Raw genomic sequence first — 21,152 nt, forward strand, 5'->3', positions numbered from 1 at the left:
AATGTCTGCTAAGTCAAGTTTATGGAAAAAATACTTGTCAAACACACAACATTAAATTTTTTTTTTACTTGTTTTGGAAATAACTGTTGAGATTTTGGTCACTAATGGATTTTTTCCTCCTTCCATTAATGTGCTTCATTTCTCTTATTTTTTGTTTTCTCTCCCCAGATTCAGTTCGTCTTGACAATCTTCCAGACCAGCTGTGGTGTTGTTTGGCCATGTGCATTTCCTCAGGGGTGGCTGTATTTTCAGATTTCTTATATGATTTCTTTGATTATCCTCTTCACAAATTTCTATATTCAGGTAAAAGTAACATTCATCAACTCTTTCTAGCATTCTGCTGGCTGTATCTCACTGGAAAACTGTTACAGAAAATGCTTGAAATGTCCTTTTGCTGTCCTTCACTAACATGCATGTGTTCCTGAAGTACTGCACTTTATCTACCCTCTGCTTTCAAATCTTCTGATGTTTTGTACCCATAATTCAGAATGCTTCGTAATTTTAGTAAGCCAGAGTGATTAAAAAAAAAAAGGCTTACTATTGCAATTTTAACTGCAGGTAAGGGAGAGGAAGAGCTTTATATAAGGAACAGATTTCTAGTCTGAAATAAACCAGCAGCATGTGAACCTGTGAAGCACCTGAAGGAATTGTTCATTTCTGCTTTTACAAGGGCAAATGCTTGTTTTATGTCCAGCGAAACTTCCTAACCTCACAACATGAAGACATCTGGGTTTGGTTCACTTTTACAGGCATTTGTTTTTATTTTCATATGGGAAATTAGTGTGTTTAGTTGTGTTTCTACAAAGCTGTTTTAATGTTTGAGAAGATTCAGACTTGGTATGTGTTGTTCCGAGCAGTTCATAACTGGGCTCTGTACAAAGATGTTCTACTGTCTGCAGAAAATCAAACCAACACAGCCTGCTGTCCCCAAACAAGCTAACTCTGTTGTATGTTTCAGATGTCATTTGAGAGATTTGGGCGTTTCGGTTTTGGTGAGAATGATTCATGGGGGAAAAACAGCAGGCTTCCCTGGCTGTTCTTCTGGTACTTCTTATAATCAGTCCCATGATTTCTATCACTTGCTGCATATGAACATGCTAGTTAAACATGATAGTATATTCCAGATATTACTTGATTTTCTTTGTCAGTTTTGCTCATATTTGAACTTTTAACCATTTTAAATTCCTTTGACGCAGAAATTTGGGGAAACATGCTTTTGTCAGGCAGCTGGGCCCCTTTGAAAAAAAAAATTAATGTATATTTTTTCACTGTCTCTAATTTTTTTAGATAGTCTCCCTGATCCTGTTAGTTTTTGATTCTCGTGTTAGCCAATGAAAATTCCCTTCACATTTCTATCTCTGAACTTCCCTCACTGTTATTGTTTGCCTACCTCTTGTTCTGGCTTTGTTCAAGGTACTGTCACTTGCGGTGCCTCAAACCTCCTTCCTCAATGTCATTTTGAGTATATTCTTATGCCATAGTCTGCTCATAAAATCGCTTCCCTTGTTGCTAATTTCCTATTAACATAACACTACCATCATACTGCCAAGCCTTTTTCTTTTCAAGTGAACTACTCCTCTCGCTGCGATGAATGAAAGGCGTAGTACAGTCTCACACACAAAAAGTGATAGAGCTTGTTAGACTCTAACCACCGGCACAAGGTCTTTAAAAATGATGAATGCAAGTTTACTTCTGTGTTTCTAGAGTTACTGTGAGGAAGTGGTTATTTATATCTAATTGAACAAAACCACGTGTCTTTCCGTGTATTCTAGACTTACAACAAGAAGGCATCCTCGAGGAGGAAAGAGTATCAGAACGGCTCCACGGCCATTGCAAATGGGTACACAAACAGCTTTTCTTCCCTTGAGAACAATGTGAAACAAAGGAAACAAAGGAAGGATTGAAGACCAAACTGAAAAACCATTTTGATAACCCCAACAACAAAATCATCTGATTGTAAGCACAATGAGAGTTGTGCACTAATATTCTAATGGCTACTGTAACTATTCCTGCCTAGAATAGTGTGATTTATGTAGGACTTAACCAGTGCAAACACCCTAGAAACTGTATACAGAACAAAAAGTAGGTTAAAGTTTAAAAATAATTCTGGGCTGTCACTGACCCTGCTATAGACTGTGGAAGGGAGTATTATCGTATTATCCGACACTGCTGTTGCCTTACTAGTCAATATGATAGGTGCTGAATTATGATTCACAATTTGAAAACACTGTAATCTAAACCTCCATTTTTTAAACGATAGATCATGCATGTGATTGTAGAGATAATTTGTATGATGCTGGTTTCAGTAGATAAACACACATGCCTTAAATTAAAAAGCAGGGCCCAAAGCTTATTACTGGTTTAAAAATTAGGGTATGTTTCAGCTTTTCAGTTGATTGACTTTTTATTAAAAAGTCATTTAGAAGAATCCATTGATCATTTTACTGTTCTGTATGTGATACACAATGCTACTACGTATCTCTTACTTGATACAGTGAAATTGAAAATGGCGCATTTAGTTTTGTATATTTGGCTTTAGTTGACTCAACAGTCACAAAACAGATGGAAAAGTTATTTTACCTTTTTAATAGATCTTATTTTTTTATTTGAAGTACGTCACTAACGTAAAAGTAATTGGCGCTTACACAGTCAAGTAAGATTTAAATATTGTCTCTAAAGTTTAGAGCATATACAGGGTGGACCCATCTATTCTTTTTACTTTTTTTCTGTTTTTTCTTTCTTATTTCTGAGAATTCTTAAATGCTAAATGAAGAGTGGTTTCCAATATGAAACTGGCAGTTTCAAGTGTTATTACCATAGCCATATCCACATTTTAGGAGCTACTGTTTAAGTGTGTGACATATCCAAAAGCATATTTAAAGGTGGAGGCAGAAAGATGCTTTTCTGATGGAATTGTCTGTATTTAAGTTGGTATCTGAACTGTTCTTCATGTAGCATACATTCACTTTCAAAATGTGCCTAACACAAAGATGTTTTTTTTTTCCAAACAAGCAAGTTATACAGTTTAAGTCATAGCTAATGTTTTTTAAATGTTGCTGAAATGTGCTGGAAATGTCTGTTTCTGTAATGTGAGTTGTGTATATCACTGGTAATGTTTTGGCTTGTTATCTAAGGATTTGGTTTGAGTGCTGGTTAAAAGTTACTCCTTCTTGTAAAATCCTGTCTTGCACATATGAGGAGTCAGTTGCAAAGCCAGTATCTGTTGCTGGTATTCTGGTATCTGCCACGGTGGAGTCCAGTAAGATCTGAAAAATTAAATTGTGCAAGACATTCTGCTGGTCATTGCTCAAGTTTAACTGTTTGTTTTTTTGATATTTATATAAATGCCAGTTTTAACACGTTTAATTGTTTTTAAATCTTTTTTAAAATTTTTGCACATCTCTTGAGGAGTTAATAAGTTCTCTTACTAGCCTTGTGGGTTTTCATTCCTTGTTTTGAAGGAGGCAGTGTCTGTTTTGTTTACATTATCAAAGCTTGTGCGTGTGTCTTCATTTCTAGGTACTGGTTTGCAGAGTCTTTACATAGCTCAGTACAGCAGCTATAATGTTCAAAATAGGCTGTCTAAATGTGCTAGAAATAAACCTTCGCTCATCTGAATATACTTCATTGTTAATGTTTGACATGGTTTAATCATTAAAACACTTTTGATGATCTCTGTCTGAATTCTGTGGGTTTGTAGAGATTTAATGCATTGCCCCATCCTGTGTCAGGCCAAGGAGGAGCCACCATGATGGAAGAACAGCTGCAGATGTTCAGAGACATGTAGCGTACCAGAGACTTGGCAAAAAGTTCTTTACAGAAAGCTTAGGCTGTTCCTAAACACTGTTCCCTTGCCTGGCTGTAGAAGTACTGGTCCGTGTGATGGATTTAACTCCTGCTGGGATTACTGGCTCACTGAATGCAGAGCAGCCCCAATAGCTCGAGATGATGAGTGCCAGGAGCAAAGCTTGACGTGACTGAGAGGGACTTTCTGCCTTAGCTGTCCTGTCTATAAAATGCGGATAATACCTCTCTCCAGAACTGGGAGCACTTTTGCAATTTCCTTATAGCTCCCCTTGCCCTTAGGTGATTGTTTCGGAACCCTCTGATTTGAGTGTTCAATCAGTACATTGCAACACCCCAGATAGGCTGGTGATGGACTTGATAAAACAGAGCTATTTATGTAGCTGTCTGTCTTCTCACTTGCAGGCTCTTAACACAAAAAACCTAGACCAGGGAAATGGCTTTACACTTCGTGTGAAAGGCTCAGAGGTTTCATGCTATGTTGGTCTCCTCTGGGAGGGTGCTCTGAATGCCTGAGGTGGTTGCTGAGACAATTTCCTCTCCTTCACATGCCTATTCAACTATGAAATTGAGTGTGTTTCTAAGCAAGGGTCAGTAAGGTGCAGTTCTTTGGATGTTAAGCCCAATCTACAGGAAGGACCTAGAAGGCAGAAGCCACAGCACCAACCTGGCTTCCCTGTGTGAGCCAGCAGAGATGGGGCTGCTGCACTGCAAACCTCGCCTTCAAGGTTAATGGCACTTGGTGACAAAACCCAGTGACTTTGTCCGAAAGTGGCAGCAGATGTGATCTTGGGAACATCAGTAGTGTCCACACCTGCGTGACAAAAACTGTGGCTCCTGGGTTCTCTTTTCCAGTCTCAGCAGCAACTGAAAAGTGTCTTGAGAGCTTGGATGGGTTAGATCAGACATCATCTTGCTGTAACTGATGGACCAAGACATGAGCCTTGGGTCTGCCCACCTGGCTCGGCTTCCAGTGTGTCACTTGACCTGGACAGTAACAGCCTTTGGATTGCCTCAATTCCCTGATCACATGTCGTTTTCCTGGTAGCTGTGATTGGTGTTTGGGACTATGAGAGAGTCCTCAGAAAGGACTCTGTTGTAAAGGCAGGAGAGGTGAAAAAAGATCAACAGCTGCCAAGAGGATGGGGAGATTTCATGTAAAGGTGGCTGAGGAGAATGAGTTCAGTGCCTTTTTGCAGAGAGAATGACCAAGCTACAAACTGTTAGGTTAAGATCTTGTGCAGCTCATGAGCTGACCAAATTCCTCCCTGCACTCAGGCTCTACAGCCCAAGTGATGGAGAGAAATGTTAAGCTGTTCTTCAGCTGTGAATTGGATATATAAACTCAAATGCCAGAAAGCAGCTTTTTTAGGGTGGTCCTGGTGCAAAGACCCTGAGTGCTGGGTCCTGGGTGTGCAAGCCACCCCTGGGACTGGGATCACTCAGGAGCTGGGGTTCCTAAGCTGGCAGGGAGAAGAAAAGCAGAGAAGAATTCTGGAAATCTGTGTGGTTCATTGTGTATTTTACTTGATGCAAGAGAGATCCTAAGTAAGTGGTGGAGCTTATGATAGGACTTACATCCCCAAAACTGGGGTAACAAAAGCCCCAAACCTCATACAGAGCAGTTCTGGGGGTTGCCTCTGCCTTTGATATTTGGTAGCTGTCTTGAGTTTAAGTTAATAAAATGTGTGTTTCTTGTATGAGACTGGAATGTATGTTGTTAAAACATATGCATTATTCAAAAAAAAGAAATGTAAAAGTAAGATGGGTGCTGAAGAGAAGTAAAATAAAATTGGAGGCCAAATTACTTGAACTGTGTGGGTTCTGCTGGGAATCCCTTTGAGGCAGTGCAGAGAAATGATGAAATACAGATAGAGATCTGTTAGAGAAATGCTGCTCCGAGTTGTACTGATATAGAGGATTAACTTACATTGTCACTGTCATCCTCTTGCCAAGAATTACTGCAGCAACAAAAGTGATTAGTTGTAATCATCAGAATGTTTCACAAACTGATTTATAAAGCAAACTTTGATTTGATTTTCAACTTTTAATCCATTTACTTTAAATAGATGGATATAAAAGAAAAGGTCCATGTGTTTCTCAATTTCAATTTCGGTATGAGCAGGGAAAGCTGGAGTCCCCAGGGCCTCCCATGACATGACAGTAGCAGAGGCATTAGTTTTTAAGTCAAAGGTATTAAAATAATCTTCAACAGAAAGGAGGGAAAAGAGCAACAAAGGTCCAGTTTAAAAAAAAAAAGTATTAGGTTTAAGTGTATTATGTTTAAATCAGTCAAACTGGGATGTGGAGAAAGAGGAAAGAGACTTACGTGTCTTGTATTTCAATGATATATAACAGATACTATATTTTCGGTAGGAGGAATTTAAAAAGTCTCTGGTAGGTGGTGGATTTCATAGTCTGATTTCAGTATGATGACAGGTTTCAGAATAAATGGGAAGAACGTGTACAAGGAAGTAAAAAGAAAATGGGAGAAAATGTAACGCAGCTTTTCTGGAAGTAATTAAATCTGATCGACCCATATTGGTTTTTAATAAAAAAATACTGTGTAGACAAAGGAAATACATCTTCCATCCCTCTGGAACAGGTAGTGTTTTTAATCTTGGAAATTATTATGTAAACTAGAGGGTGTGGTGACCAGCAACAGGATCCATGGATAAGCAAGGTCACACTGATGAGCAGATGGTTTGTGTCAATGCTTTCAGCTGGAACAGAGCCCATTAATAATGTTTTAGGAGAGACGCTGGTGTAAAAAACAGGAGCAATTTGCAGCAATGTTTGGAGATGACAACATTAGAAAGTACTGTCAGTGCCAGGGAAGATTACATCCCCTACAGCAACTGCCTTGATGGCTTGAGTAAGAAATGGGATTACTGTAAATCCCCCTTAGGCACCAATAACAGAATTTCAGCTGTTTCCATGGGAGTTCTAGTTGGACATGACTGAAGAGGAGAGAAGGAAAGATACATTGCGTATCATCTCTTCAACAACTTAGAGCTGCTACTATGAAAAAATTGGGGGAAAAAGCTTTTTTCTAATTGGTTCATTTTTAGTAGGAGGAATGTGCTAGTGTGGGAGGATGAGGCTCTGATGGGACTTCCTTTTGATGAATACAGCAGCTCTCAAGAAAACTGATTTTAAAAGATCTGCTGTACAGAAGAGTTACTGGGATGGTCAGAGAAATGGAGTAAGTCCTGCAAAACAGATGTATAACAAGACTAGTGTTGAGAATGAATGTGACCACAGCCAAACAGACATCACAACAGTAGATTCAAATTTTCATGAAGGACAGTGAGTTATTTTAAGTGCGTGACGCAAATCAAATGGGTACAAGCTACCCGAGAGTCTTCCTAGGCTGGAAATAGGGAGAGTGCCTTTGTTAGTGGAATCTGGCTCTGGAGCATTTTTCCCATAGAAGTAGCGTGAAGGGCTGGGGGATTGCTTGAAGATGGGGCACTGGCCACTTTAAAGCTGGTAAGAGCAGGGCATGGGACTCCTCAGCATGCTGCTCTGCATTCTGGCTAAAAGCAGCTGTTGGTGCCTCTGTGAAAGTATACCTAAGAAAGGTCAAAACACTGCCCAGCAGAGACAGGAGTGATGACAAAAGTGTGAGAAACAGCCCTGCAGACACCAGGGTGGGAGAGGAAGGAGGGGGAGGAGGTGATGCTGGAGCAGATTCCTCTGCAGCCTGTGGAGAAGCCCGTGGCAAAGCAGATATCCACACTGCAGCCCATGGGGGACCATGTGGTGGAGCAGGTGGACATGCCCTGAAGGAACTGCAGCCTGTGGAGAGCCCATGCTGCAAGTTTATCCTGAGGGACTTCAACCCATGGGAACAACCCACACTGGAACATGAGTAGGAAGGAGAGAGGAGTTACTATGGACTGACTGCAACCACCCCCATGCCACTTGGAGCATGGAGGAGGTAGAGGGGGTGGGAATGAAGGAGTGAAACAGCCTTGGAAGAAGGGGGTAAGGAGTAGGTGTTTTAGTTTTTTCTTTGTGTCTCACCATTCAACTCTATTTTAATTGGAAATAAAGTATTTTTCCCAGAATCCATTTTGGCCATGATGATTATTGCTGAGTGGCCTTCCTGTATTTATCTCAAACCTCAAGCTTTTCATCTTATTTCCACCCCTAATCCTGTTGAGGAGGGGGAGAGAGCATCTGGGTGGGTGTCTGGCAGGTGGCCAAGGTCACCCTACGCCACATGGGTGCTTTGTCCTCTTACAAATCAGCAGGTCAGGCAGAAGGCAGCTTCCTTGATCATAGGGAAGATCTGCCAAAGGCCACGAGGTACCAGGCACCAGAAAGCCTGAAGGCCATTGTGGTACAGCTGGAAGTCATGTAGTCTGGGAAAACATGCTCCCTGGAGTGAACCAATTGCTTTGCTTTTTTTTTTTTTGTTTGTTTTGTTTTCTGGTTTGTATTGTTTTTTCCAGATCTAATACATGTTAAAGAAACACCTTTTCCAGGAATCTGGCCCATAATTCTTGGAAAGTTTTTAAAGGCAGTGGAGGAACCTCCTGTTTGCTGATGGAAGGTATTGCAGTGGCACGACATGTGAAGGAAGCTTGTGTTCAGAAGAAAGGTCCTGAATTTCCTCATGAAAGGAATTGCCTCACGCCCTTCAGAGGCACCTGGAACTCCACTCAAACAGGGATGGTCCAGCCATGTGACTAAAAGAAATGTAAAATTGTACTCATTGTCACATTTCATTTGGGAGCAGGTGAAACTTCAAGTGAACTGAATCTGTTGACATAAAAATGCAGTCCCATAGGGTTGTTTACGCCTGTGCACTTGCTGCTCCTGCACTGGTGTAATGCAGAATGTGCAACCCCTGTGGCATAACTGCACTTTCACTGCCTGAGACTTGTCTAAGTGGATATTCACAGTGTTTCCACTAGGATTAGCCAGCACCAGAGGTAATTTTATGTGGTGGTAAACTACTTGGTAAAAGTATTTACACTGAAAGGAAGTGAAAATTTTTCCACACATACTGACGAGGTATTGTGGTAGTTGTGTGATTGATTAGACATACGGTGTCTCATCCCATTTAGCAAGCAGGAAGCATGTCTTTATCAGCTGTTCTGTCTGCCACTGGAAGCCAAATGTTTACTAAATGCTACTAATTCAATTTTACCAGCTGTTGTAGGAAATCAGAATTTCAGCTCACCTACCAGAAATAAGAGCTTTATGAAAATAAAATTAAAAATAAAAATTTAAAAATCAAAAAGAAAAAAAAGAAGAGAAAAGAAAAAAGAAAAGAAAAAAGAAAAAGAAAAGAAAAGAAAAGAAAAGAAAAGAAAAGAAAAGAAAAGAAAAGAAAAGAAAAGAAAAGAAAAGAAATCTGTAGCCTTGTAGTTATCTAAGTGCCTTTCTTCCTTTAAAATCAATGGCATCTCAAAGCTTCAGGGCCTTTCTAAGTCTAACACCTTTCTGTATATTTAGAAAGGATTGCCTCTCTGAAAGATCTTCTGTTAATTTATCAAGTTGCTTTGTTTCCCACAGCACTTGGGGTTTGGAAGGGAGTGTGAGAGCAGCTCTTGGTGTGCTGTGCTGTTAAGGACTTGAGACATCTTTGATGCAAATGCACTTTTGCTCAGTAGAATAGTGATGAGTTTGCCAAAAAGACCAGGAAATACGTCCCATGCATATAGATAGCATAACTATTATCAACTAACTATTATCAGCTGTGTTTCCATTTAAAATTGCACAGATTTTTACAAATCATCATGGAAAAGACCCTTCTGTCCTCAGAAGTTTAAATAATAAGCTAAGAAGTAGTCTTTACATCTGACTCTGGTTTCCATACTAAGTAGATGTGAAGAATTGCTGCCCAGTTCCACTGTTATAAAGTAGATTTTTGAATGAGTGGGAACTCCTGAAATCAGACCAGGCTATTTGGTGGTGGATGCTCTGCTTGGTTTCTTGGCATTTTTGCAATATGCAGTATTTGCCAAAAGTTTCCTTGCAACATAGGAAAATGGGAATAATTAACTACTAATTCTCTCTTGGTCGAAAGGAGCAACATACAAGGTTTCAGAAACCTCCAGAACTATGGGGCCAACTACCTGGCTCCACTGTCCAGAACACTTAGAAAAAAATTATAGTCAAGGTGAGATTTTGCTTTTTGAAGTAGAAGTAAAAAGTCCCAGAATGTAAGTAGAAGTCCCAGAATGAACTGGACAAATACCCACCCGCAGCCTCTCACAAACAAACCCCATCCACCTCACCTTGCCAGAATAATACTAAAACTAAACCAACAAACAAAAAACCCAAACAGAGCTATGCTCAGTTTTGTTCTCTGGCCTCAAAATTTGAGAGAGCAGATCTAAGCAGCATCTGCAGAGGTGTTTTACCTCTTATGAAGATGGTTTTAAGGAGGTTTAAGAATGGTGTAAACAAGCACGGGGGTTTTAACCCAAGTCCTCCAATAGTCAGGTCTGGTTAAACCCAAGGCTGGTGTCAGCCCGGCTGGCTGAGAGGGGGCAGTGGAGTTACTCCCGGTAAGCAGGGCAGCACCCAGGGCCAGAAGCGGGGTGCGGGGGATGCCCGGGGGCTGCGCACCCGAGGCGATGCGCTGGGAGCCGATGCCCTCTCCTGGCGACACCTGTGAGGGGACAGCTGGGGACACGCTGCTGCTCCTGCACCCCGGAACCAAGAGGATTTCATAGAAAGATGCAGTTGACACCAGTGACAAATATGCCAGCATTTAGTACGGGCAAGGATGGCAGATCAGTATTTACAGTGATACAGGTTTCACAGCCAGAGACTTTTTCCTTGCAATTGCACTGTAGTACATTCTTTGAAGACCATGTTTAGCCCCTTCTTAAAAGAGGAGGACTGGGCAGAGAGGGAACTGTTAGACAAACACCTCCTGACCTGTGTTGGAAACATCTGCACAGTAGTTCCTGGTAGTAGTACAGATGATCAGAGTGTAATTGCTTTTGAATGCCACATACAAGAATAAACTACTGAGTTGTCTTTTATTTCACTGTTGCAAAGACTTTGTAATCAAGAGCATTTCCTAGTGTTGAAAAAGGGGCCATAAAGGGAGAGGAGATTAAAAGCAAACATATCCTACATAATGGCTTTTATGATGCGCCTGACCTTGCTTGCACAAATAACTTTGGGAACTCTGGCTTTCATGGAAAAGCAGGAACTCTTTTGTTTTAAATTATCAGAATACTGATCTGTGCATCCTGCTACCCAGGAATATTTCAGAGCACTTTATAGGTGAAATTTGTGTGTTTAAGCAGGGAAGAAAAAAAAGAACAAATTCATTAAACTCAGCCCAAATCTCAAATCAAATGTATTTTCTCGTTAAAGCTTAGCCTGTAATGTTTATTAACATAATGCATCACCAGCTGTCCAGCACGTGCAAGTGACTGATAATTATTTAATAGCACTCAGTATTTATCATGCTTTATACTAGATGAATTTAGGTGAGCAAACCTCAAAATGTCTGGCCTTGGAAGAAGACTATGAAGGGTGATGCTAGGACAGCAGCTTCTCTGTATTACAGAAGACAGCATCCTCCCTGCTCTGACACCTCAGTAACAGGAGGCTAGTTTGGAAAAAATGAGGAAACAGTTCAGAGGAAAACATATACTGGAAGCAGAAAACACACAAAATGCCAGGAAAAAGAGCTAATGAGGAGAGGGCTCTAGCAGGCAAGAAAGAAGGATGCCCTAATGGCAGTTTCGAGAAGAGGAACAGGAAGAGAAACTGGAGAATATGAACTGAATTGCTCTCATTTTCAGCAAGGCAAGGGAGATTATGCACAGATGAGAACACGACACCAGATCAGTTTTCTGACTAGCCGCCGTTACTCTCTCAGCAGTAGGTGTTTGATGAACATCCAAACCCATCCCTGCTCTCTGCAGAGCAGCCACAGCTCGGCCTCGAAGCAAGGGTAGCTTTCCCTCAAGCAGTATTCAGAAATGTGTTCCCTGTCTTTACTCCTTTCTTCCTTTGGCCTTATGTCGGAAGACCACGCTCCCCATCTAGGCATGAATTTGCCTCTCATGACATCAGCCTGGGTGTAATGATTGCCAGGTCTGCTGGCCACCACACTGTGCCTCCTCTTCTGCACACAATCCTCAGGCTGCACTCCCACCACATATGATGATGTTGCTGTTTGCTACAAGCACCTTCTGGACTGGGCTACCTGATCATGTTTTTCTTTCCTGAGAGCTCCTCTGCATTTCATAGCCCTTGTCTCCAATCTTGGTGGCTCTTGTTGAGCAGAATCATTTAAAGTATCTGTAGAGGGAGAAATAGGTTGACATGGGAGAAGCATGAATAGCATCCCAATACTGGTGTTGAAATAAGTGCCACAGACCTTCATGGCCAGGTTAACCCTTTATGCCTTTAAGGTGGTGCAGCTTTGTGGGTTGTGTGGGAGCACCTCTCTCCTGGCACCTGCCCTCTGTCCTGGGCAGTGGGAGCTCAGCACAAGCTGAGACTAATCCTGCAGGAAAATGAAAATACAGTGCAGTATGGGGGCAGCAAAGGAAGAGAAAGGAAAACGGTTGCTGGGCTTCCACTTCCCCTCATTCCCACTGATCTTCCTGGGCCCGTCCTCAGCACTAGGCTGTGCTGGATTATCCCCTGAGGAAGTGAAGATGGCCAGTGTCTGGGAGCGAGTTTTCAGTCTCTCTCCTCGCTGATGCTCCTGCAGTAACATACTGTCCCTTCAGATGCTCTTACTGCATTGGTCTGGCAACTTCCCTGGGAACCTTCCCCCAGGGAATACCATATCCATTGCCTGAACAGCAGGTGTCACTGAGGCCCTAAGATAACATTTCCTTGCTTTTTATTTCAGCTGGTATTTTTCAGTTATTTTGTTGAAAATATCATGGGGTTTTTTCCCTATGGAAAAAAATACGTCTCCATTTCTGTCAAAGCGATTTATAGAAAAACACAACACAAAAATACTCTCCCCCAAGCAGTACTGAAACATAACTTGAAAGAGAACAGACAGCCTTAAGTGTCCAGAAGCCTGCTTGATGTCTGTCATACTACAGCAGCCATCTATAAAAGCAAGCCTTGTCCCAGCAGCTGCTGAAAGAGCAAATCACTTCAGTGAAGCAACTTTTTCTCAGAATAATGCTCAGAAACATATTTATGATTGCACTTTTGTTGCAGAATTGTAATAACTTTGCTGACTGTTGCGATGCAGGATCCTCTCAAGGGAAAGGTTATACCTTAATCATTCATGGTATAACGTGAAGAAACCAGGTCATAAGGAGACTGAACATGTTCTAAAAATAATGTAATCTGGTGGAGAAATGAAGAAGTCTGCAGGATGCAAAATTAGAGGACACTCTGACTTGACTCTTTTGTCCTTTGAAACTGAAGATCCCAGATCAAATCCTGACTAGGTCTTTAGGAGTGTAAGAACTGAATATGTAAAGGTTGCATCCCAGGTTTAACTTTTGAGTGAGTCTGTGTATCCTGCCCACCAATGTTTAGTAAGGGTGACCTTTTTTACTGACTCCACTGGGCTTTTAGGCAATTTGAGATATTTGGAAGCGGCTTGTCTGTACTTAAGATGTCTGAAGTCTTTCAATTGTCCTCACTTTTTGAGGATGCCTATTGGCAAAGCAAATGTGTTTCTGGGTCCTCTGTCTGCCAGAGAGCATTGAGATTCAGGGAGCTGCCGAGTAAAGATGGGGACACCTCACTGCTGTTCTCAGCTGCCTGAGGGTGATAAGGAGGAGGATGAGTAGAGAGCTCTTGGCAGTAGAGAGCCAGAAGACCTACAGGTGCAATGAGAGGACAAATGCATAAGTTGCAGCAAAAGAAATTCAGATTAAATGTATGGAAAAAATCCTTCACAATGAGAGCAGTCAAAGATTGACACAGGCTTTCCAGGGAGGCTGTTCTCCATCCTTGGAGATATTCAACTGGTCAGGCCCTGAGCATCTTACTGTAACTTTGAAATTAGCCTTGCTGTGAGGTAGGTGCTTCTCCAGAGGAACCCTTTATCTGAAAATATTCTGTGATTGTGGCAGTGCAGAGAGACAGAGACAGACATCTGAGATGTAGTTTACAGGGGCAAAGCAACCATGATAAATTCACTACTCTGAAAAACTGGAATGGAGTGCCTTGGACTCAGCCTGAGCCAAGCATGCCTGAACCGGAGTTGCTGGGGTGGAAGGCTGGTGACTGCTTTGTAGCATATGAACTTTGCATAGATGAACTCTAAGAGTGACTGAGAGAGAGCCTGGTTTGTAACCAGCACTACTGAACTACCCATTAGTAACCCAGTGGTGCTTATTTGTTCCTCTCTCCTACAAGGATTCAGTCCAATAAAGGAATGAGCCTTACAGAAAGGCAAGTAATAAGGATAAAGGTGAGAACAAAGCTGGAAGAGAAATGTATTGCACACGTGGGGATAAGGAGAGAAAATGTTGCCAAGGGCTTGCAGGTGATGTTTTTTTGGAATTTGTTTCTCTAAGGGAACAGCCTGCTACCTCCTGCTGAGGGAAATAAAGGCATTTGTCAATGGTATGTTGGTCTTCTTCATCAGTGCTATGTTGGATTGCATCTGGGAGATGGTGCTGCTCTTTGTGACAGGAACATGGCTGATGTGACCTACAATTCCTTCTGCTACTGATTACATGGTGTGCCAAACCATGCATGTCAACTACTCTTACACTGGCACGCCTCTCAATGTCCTGACTCAATACTTGCTGTCTCCAGGCTTTAAGTGGTGCAGAAGACAGCTTTTGCCCTGGGACACTCTGTCCTCCTGCTCTGCCAGAGCCCCGTGGGAACATTGCTGACTCCGTCCTGTAATTGCCTACACGTGGCAAAGTCAAAGACTCCCAAGACTGGGGAGCCCAGATCACATTTGGTGGGGTTTTGCCTTTTTTTTTTTTTTGGTCTGTGTTCTCTTTCTGTCCAGAGACTGTAAAATATACAGATCTCTATCAGTTTAATAATGCCAGGAAAGTAAGAGCTACACTAAGGAGGACAAAGAGAAGAAAAAGGCCAGGGGAGGGGTGGGTTGGGTGTGGTGCGTGTTCACCCGTGAGCACAGGACTCGCAGTGACTCACTGATACGGCAACGCTGAGACACGGGGGAGCCTCTCCAACATTTCCAGCTAGAGAGATCATTTATTGTAGTGAAATGATTCAGTGACCTTAACAAACAGCCAGAGGCTTTCTCTGGAGACTGCTGGAGAGGCAAAGTAATCTAATAGATGGGAAACTGCACTGAACACATTTTTTCTTGGTCTTGTTAATGATCTCAGCATGTACAGCTCATTTCAGCACTCTGAAAATAGTTGGCAAGTTGTTATTGAGATTTTCCAATCGTTTTAGGGCTGGTACTCAGTTACCACTGAAGAGTATGAGAGGTATTTTAGCTGTGTGGTGTTAACTTTCCAATGTGATTTTTGAGACCTTTTGTAACATAGGTGTCCATTTCTTATTTATTAAGGTCACTATATAGCAATTCCCTCTAACAAAATAAAAATCCACCCTAAGGCAAAACTGGAAAACCACAGTGCATTTGGGCACAAACTGTACACAGCTTGGAGCAGAAAGAAGCAATTCAGACAAGCAGTCAGTTTAGGTGACTTTTAAAGTTTGTTACTCCCAACTTTACAATTCTGGAACATTTTTTTAAATTTCATGCAGCTGTGCTAAATATGGAGGCACAGCACATGAAATGGGAGCTAGTAACATCCAGAACAAGCAGACAGGGCCTGTCCACAGAACAATTTCAGCACCTTATACATGTTCCTTTCAAACCTATGCTTAGGAATCGTTGCTTAAAGTTCCCACACGACTCAAATGGGAATTTGCTCTTTGTGCAGCTCAGGCGACATGGTGATTCCTGGAGCTATGCTGGAGCACCCACAGCATTGTGGTGATGGTTCTCTGTTCCATCTCTACAGAAACTGCTGATTTCTCAATATCCTGAAAGCCAGGCCAAGTCTTCTGCTGTCTGTAGACTGCAGCAAAGCTCTGGCTTCATACTAATGCAGAGCCAGTACTGAGAAATGCGTACAGGGAAACTGACAGGGGCAGCTGACTGCCCCACAGCATTTTAGCTGGGGATACTTACTGAGGCTGTTCAGCCAAGGGTTCGAAGGTGGCGAGAAGTCTCTTTATTTTGTGAACCATTTCCACAGTTTGTCAAAGACAGGGACAGAAAATGGGCAGGAGCAATGTGTAAGGACATGTTGTGCATCCTGCACCTGCACAAAGCCCTTTCCCATCTTGTCCTCTTGTTTTCCCTCTGTGTTTCATAACATGGTGGGTATGGTATGAACAACAGATGTTTATCCCAAATCCAGCCATTTATTTTATTATTTCCCTAAGAAGTTGTTTGTTCTGAATGAGATGACTGATTCAATTTTTTTTCCTTTTGAAGAGTTTGCTGAATGGAAGTCAAAGAGGCAGCTTTGCATTCCAAGTAGTTTCATGTTTCTATTTTTTTTCTGCTGTTATGTGACTAATAGATGTTGTAATGGTTGCTATAGTCATGGCAGAAAAGTCCCTTTGCACAAGCTCTTTGTATGTAGATAAGTGAATTGTATGGCTTAAAAAAAAAAAGCCTTGGTGAGTTCAGCTATTTCTGACAGCACCACCTCTGGGATGGTCACTCATTAAAGTTACCCAATCCTCACTTTCCACATGTGCTTCAGAGAAGCTGCATGACCAAGTCTTAATGCCAGTAGCCAGTATTGCCCCTTTTTTTGATGTTGCTTTTCTCTATTTTTCTGTAAAAAATCTTCTAGGGATTCATTTCTGTGATTTGACTGCCTTAAGGGATCAATACATGTTAGAAATTTTGTGTGCCCAAATATGCACAATAGCAGGAAAGTTAGAAAGTACCATTTTTATCTCCAAGGTGATTTATAAGAGAATCTCTTGCTTGTACCTACTTAAAACGTAGATATTTCAAGTATTTTACATTTTAAATGAGGAGGAGGAGCAGCAAAATTAAGTGTGTAAACAGGCTAAGAATGGAAATAATCATTTGCAAAGCCAGAGGACTAAACAATAGTCAATACATCTGGAAAGGAGAGAGGGTGAGGAAGGGATAGTGGGAACTTGTTTCTGAGCAGGGTGCAGGCAGGGAGCTTTTGAAGAAGGTGTGAAAACTGCTGCCAGTTAGAGCACTAGGACACTATTTTAGCAGCATTCTTCAAGTTGTAGTTCTTCATATGGACATTTCCTGATCAATTTGCTGCCTTTGCCAAGGGGAATTGGAGTCATGCACAAACTGTGGAAGGAATGAACAACAACATAATGACTTTCTTTGTCTTTCTCATTTTGCAAGAAATTCTGCTTAGCAGCTTTGAAGGTAGTTGGGAAGGGGGAAGGGTGTAAAAAGCAATTTTCACTTGTTTATCAACAACAATTAAAACCAGGATTTTTGCCACAAAATTAGATGATCCCCAGAGAAGCAAGTTGCTAAAAGGCAGCTAGAAGAAAGGTAATTCAGAAAACAGCAGTAAGGTTATTTTGGTCTCAGTGCTTTGAAGAGAGCTGTACAGCACCACAGGTCCATTGTTTCCATAAGGTTAAGATGTATAAACAACACCATAAAATATGTAGGAGTTCCTGCCATAGGCTGTGGGTGTCCCTGCAGGCTCTGCCCAAACACACATGTTCCCCATCTGCTGCTGCCTCTCATTTGTTGCCTTCCTGCTTCTGGTGGTGCCACAAAGCCAAGGTCTGGCTTTTCAGGACAGTCAACGACAACTTGCTTTTGGTCAAGGCGCCCCATGGTGTAACTTCTGTCCTTGGTCTCTGCTGTTCCGTGTCGATGCTGGTAGCAGGGTCCCTGGGTCTGTGGCACCAGCACCACATTGCCCTCCCTCGCTGCGGTCACAGATACAAGTCCAGAGACTTTCGCTCCGTGCAGTGCAGAAAAAGCTCTGGGCTTCTTCTTCCTGAAGGACAAATGGACAAGTAAAATGCAGAGAAAATGAAAGACAGGCTTGTGCTTCTGTGCTGAGAGGAGCATGAGATGTTAGGAAACCAGTGGTACCTACCAGACTCCTGCTGCCGTTTGTGCCACAGCACGACAGCAGATCCGTAGGCAATCACTGGAGTGTGTCATCAGATTACCCAAACACTGCTGCACCATGTTATTAGATATGCTGAAAACTGTACTGTATCTAGTTTCAAAGGCATGGTCCATCTTCTGAGAGGGCAGTGGTTTGTTTGGAGCAGTCTGAGAACAACCTGCAATACCATGCCACTCATGTGGATGGGCTTTTATAGCAAGGCTGGCCTGACATTTGTCCGACTGGGCAGAGACAGAAAGAAATTCTCCTGTCATGATACAGTGCCAGACATGAAAACTAGAGCCAGCAGAGCTAAGTAACCTTGGCAGAGCCACCTGGTAATGCAGCTGCACAGCTTCCAATACCTAGCCAGCTACCTTGCTTTATGGAGGCATACCCACTTTCAGTGAAGTGGGGGATCAGGTTGCAGGAGTGCCTTAAAAGTTAGCAAGTCATTCTGCAAACATGATTCAAGCAAGGCAAGAGAGGAGGTCAGCCTCAGAGCTAAAGAACAAACCAGGCATCCCGGGCTACTCGTTTTGCTGACTCTTATTCTATACCAGAAAAACTACGTGGGAAATCTGTAGGTACTGTAGACACTGTACTGTGCACTCTCCACGTAGCTGGGGGATAGGTGAGTGTGAATGGAGAAGGAAAGTGAGGAAAGGAATGTGACATGGGGAGCAATGTCACCACTTCTAGGGAATTAATCTGTTAGCATGTGAGAACCTTAGCTGCAGTAGAGAGTCGTCTGCATTTTCAGAGAACAAGGTGTTGCCTTGTGCCACTGGATTGCATTACTGGAGTTACAGGTGTCCTAAGATGAATCCATGCTGCCAGTGAAACAAGGTCTGCAAAGTGGCTACTACAGCTGGAACCAGGAGGAAATATAGGGAGGGTGCACAGGCAAACATGGGGGTGAATTCCCACCCACAGGGGTATTGTAGGTGTCAGACCAGCTCGGAAGCCTGAGAAACTCTATTGTGTTCCTTCTCCTGGAGCAGATACAATAGCAAGGACAGGCAAAACTTATAAGAAGGGAGATTTTCTCAAGCCAATCTTGAGAAAGAAGTAGCTTAGATGCGCACTAGTGTGATAGATGTACACCGAATGAGAAAAGAGCATGCTGGCCATAATATTGCCAAAGAAAGATGCAATAATTATCAGCTGATCAGTACAGGCAGGGACTGCCCATGTGGGTGGACATATCTATCTGGGTTTGGCTTGTTACCAGTTTCCATAAGGTGAAAGTGCAGCTGGCCTTCACAAGTTTTGCTAACGACCTACAGAAATAGTTCCTGGGAACTGCTATGAAGGCCAAGGAGAAAAATTTTGAGTAGAGGGTATTGGAGCAGCTTTTGTTGGGTTGCAGCAGATGAGACCAATGGCATGGAGGGTGCTGAGAAATTCCAAGGTGTGACTAACAATGTCAGGATGCTACACCGGACTGCCAAACCTAGGCTTATAGCTAGGATTCTTCTTTCCTAAAATCAACAGATAGAACCTGGAATCAAATAGATAATCAAGTGCAATCTGGCACTCCTCAAATTGTAAAAGATCTGACCATATGTCACTGTTTAAATTTCCACCAGCCTGCTGGGTACTGAGCTATGATTTCTCAGGAGTAAAGCAAGCTGTGCTCTGTTGCAAAGCAAGTGACCAGAACAAAGCCCGGTTTCCCCCACACAGTGCTCCTTTCAGCGCCCAGGCTGTGGAAAAGTTCCTCTCATTCTTGAAAGTATGGCAGACCAAATTAGTTCAAGTTTTACAGTTCTGCCTGAACACTTGAATCTGTGAGATATCCTAGTCTGTAGAAAGAGGAACACATACAGGATCTCCACAGCAGCTGATTATACCAGAAACTGGCTGTTCAAAGCTAGGGCACGGTTAACTGATAGGAATTTATTTTGGAATTACCTGCAGCTGAGGATGGATTCTGTAGATAGGATACTCCACCTGACCATGGAGAAAAGCAGAGCATGCTGTCAGAGATATCAGAAATGAGTCGCTTCCAACAACACAAAAATTAGAATGCATATTGCAGCAACAGAGTGGGAACAAGGAAAACAGCAATCATAGTGACATACCAAATTCCTGTTCTGAAGCAGAGGGACATGAAAGACAACTCATTTAGCAATTACACATTCTTTAAATCACAAAAGGGAAAATCACGGAATTGTAAGGAAAAGAAAAGCACCACATTCAATATGTGAGTGTCAATCCATGAAATGAGATTTTGCGTGCACGTGATGTTCACGCCAGGCAGAACTACAAAATTAAATGTATTTGTACCAGATGCAAAGGCAAGATGAGAAATGGAATATCAGATCAAGAGACAAAAGGAGTGAATGTGTTAGGCTTTGAAAAGTAGTGAAATAAGAAAGCAGAATGGCCATAAACTAAAGTATTTTTTAAATCTCATGATAACACTGTCACTAAGAGATTGTAATTTTTAAACATGACACACAAAAAGCATTCCAACTAAAATTTTAGATAGTCCATAGAAACCAGTGATTCCAGCTAAAGCATGTGAATTTATGATCTTAGTGAAAAAAGCCACAAAAACAAACCAACCAACCAACCAACCAACCCCACAAAACAGGATGGATAGTTTATATGGTCAGAAAGATGAACAAATTAAACGAAAATTTTACCCAGACCTAAGTTTTTTACAGCATCACAACATTAATACTGTTATATTGCCATGGTGGTTTTGTTTCTGTGGAATAACTACCATTAATTTTACCCCAGGAAGTTAATGTGATGGTAGAACATCACCTGTTTTGCAGAGTGTCTGATGTGTTACAACAAAAAAAATCAAAGGGGTCAATAAAGTAAATAAAAAACCTAGACTTCACTGCCAAAGAATTACAGCTCACAGCTTTAATAAAGAGATACCAAGAAATAAAGTGAAATATGTATTTGCATACACTCAAGCATTCCAAACAATGATTAAAATGAGCTCAGGCCTCAAAACTTCCACTTGTACTATGTTCTTAACACGGCAGAAAAAGACACATTCCTAGCATTTGATACTAAAACACTGTCCTGGAGAAAAGGAAGAAAAAAGTTAACCAATTACTGGTACTATTCTGTTCAATAGTAAATCATTCAACTACCAGGCTCTCAGCTGAGAACACTGCTTGGAAGCTAATGCAGACGTGGATGAATATCAGTTTTCTCAGGAAGAGGGACTGAGCGGCCTGGCAAAAATATTTACTCTATGCAATACAAGTGTGTGGACATGAACCTCATGTGGCAGAGTCTCTGAAAAACCATGCCCACAACTGC

At 41.9% G+C, this 21,152-nt stretch overlaps 1 protein-coding gene across 3 annotated transcripts in view; it reads left to right on the forward strand.

Moving 5' to 3' along the window:
* The window catches only part of ELOVL5 (ELOVL fatty acid elongase 5), a 39,415-nt gene extending 35,739 nt beyond the window's left edge, over nucleotides 1-3,676 (forward strand). For all 3 annotated transcript variants that reach the window (XM_039568732.1, XM_019289583.2, XM_010406208.3), the window contains exons 7-8: nucleotides 169-303; nucleotides 1,773-3,676. In XM_039568732.1, coding sequence (XP_039424666.1) covers nucleotides 169-303; nucleotides 1,773-1,904 — 267 coding nt within the window. In that variant the 3' untranslated portion in view covers nucleotides 1,905-3,676. The remainder of the gene's footprint in view (nucleotides 1-168; nucleotides 304-1,772) is intronic.
* The last annotated feature ends 17,476 nt before the right edge of the window (nucleotides 3,677-21,152 follow it).

The sequence above is a fragment of the Corvus cornix genome, chromosome 3 (assembly GCF_000738735.6).
Source record: "Corvus cornix cornix isolate S_Up_H32 chromosome 3, ASM73873v5, whole genome shotgun sequence".
In the NCBI taxonomy this organism is placed as follows: Eukaryota; Metazoa; Chordata; class Aves; order Passeriformes; family Corvidae; genus Corvus; species Corvus cornix.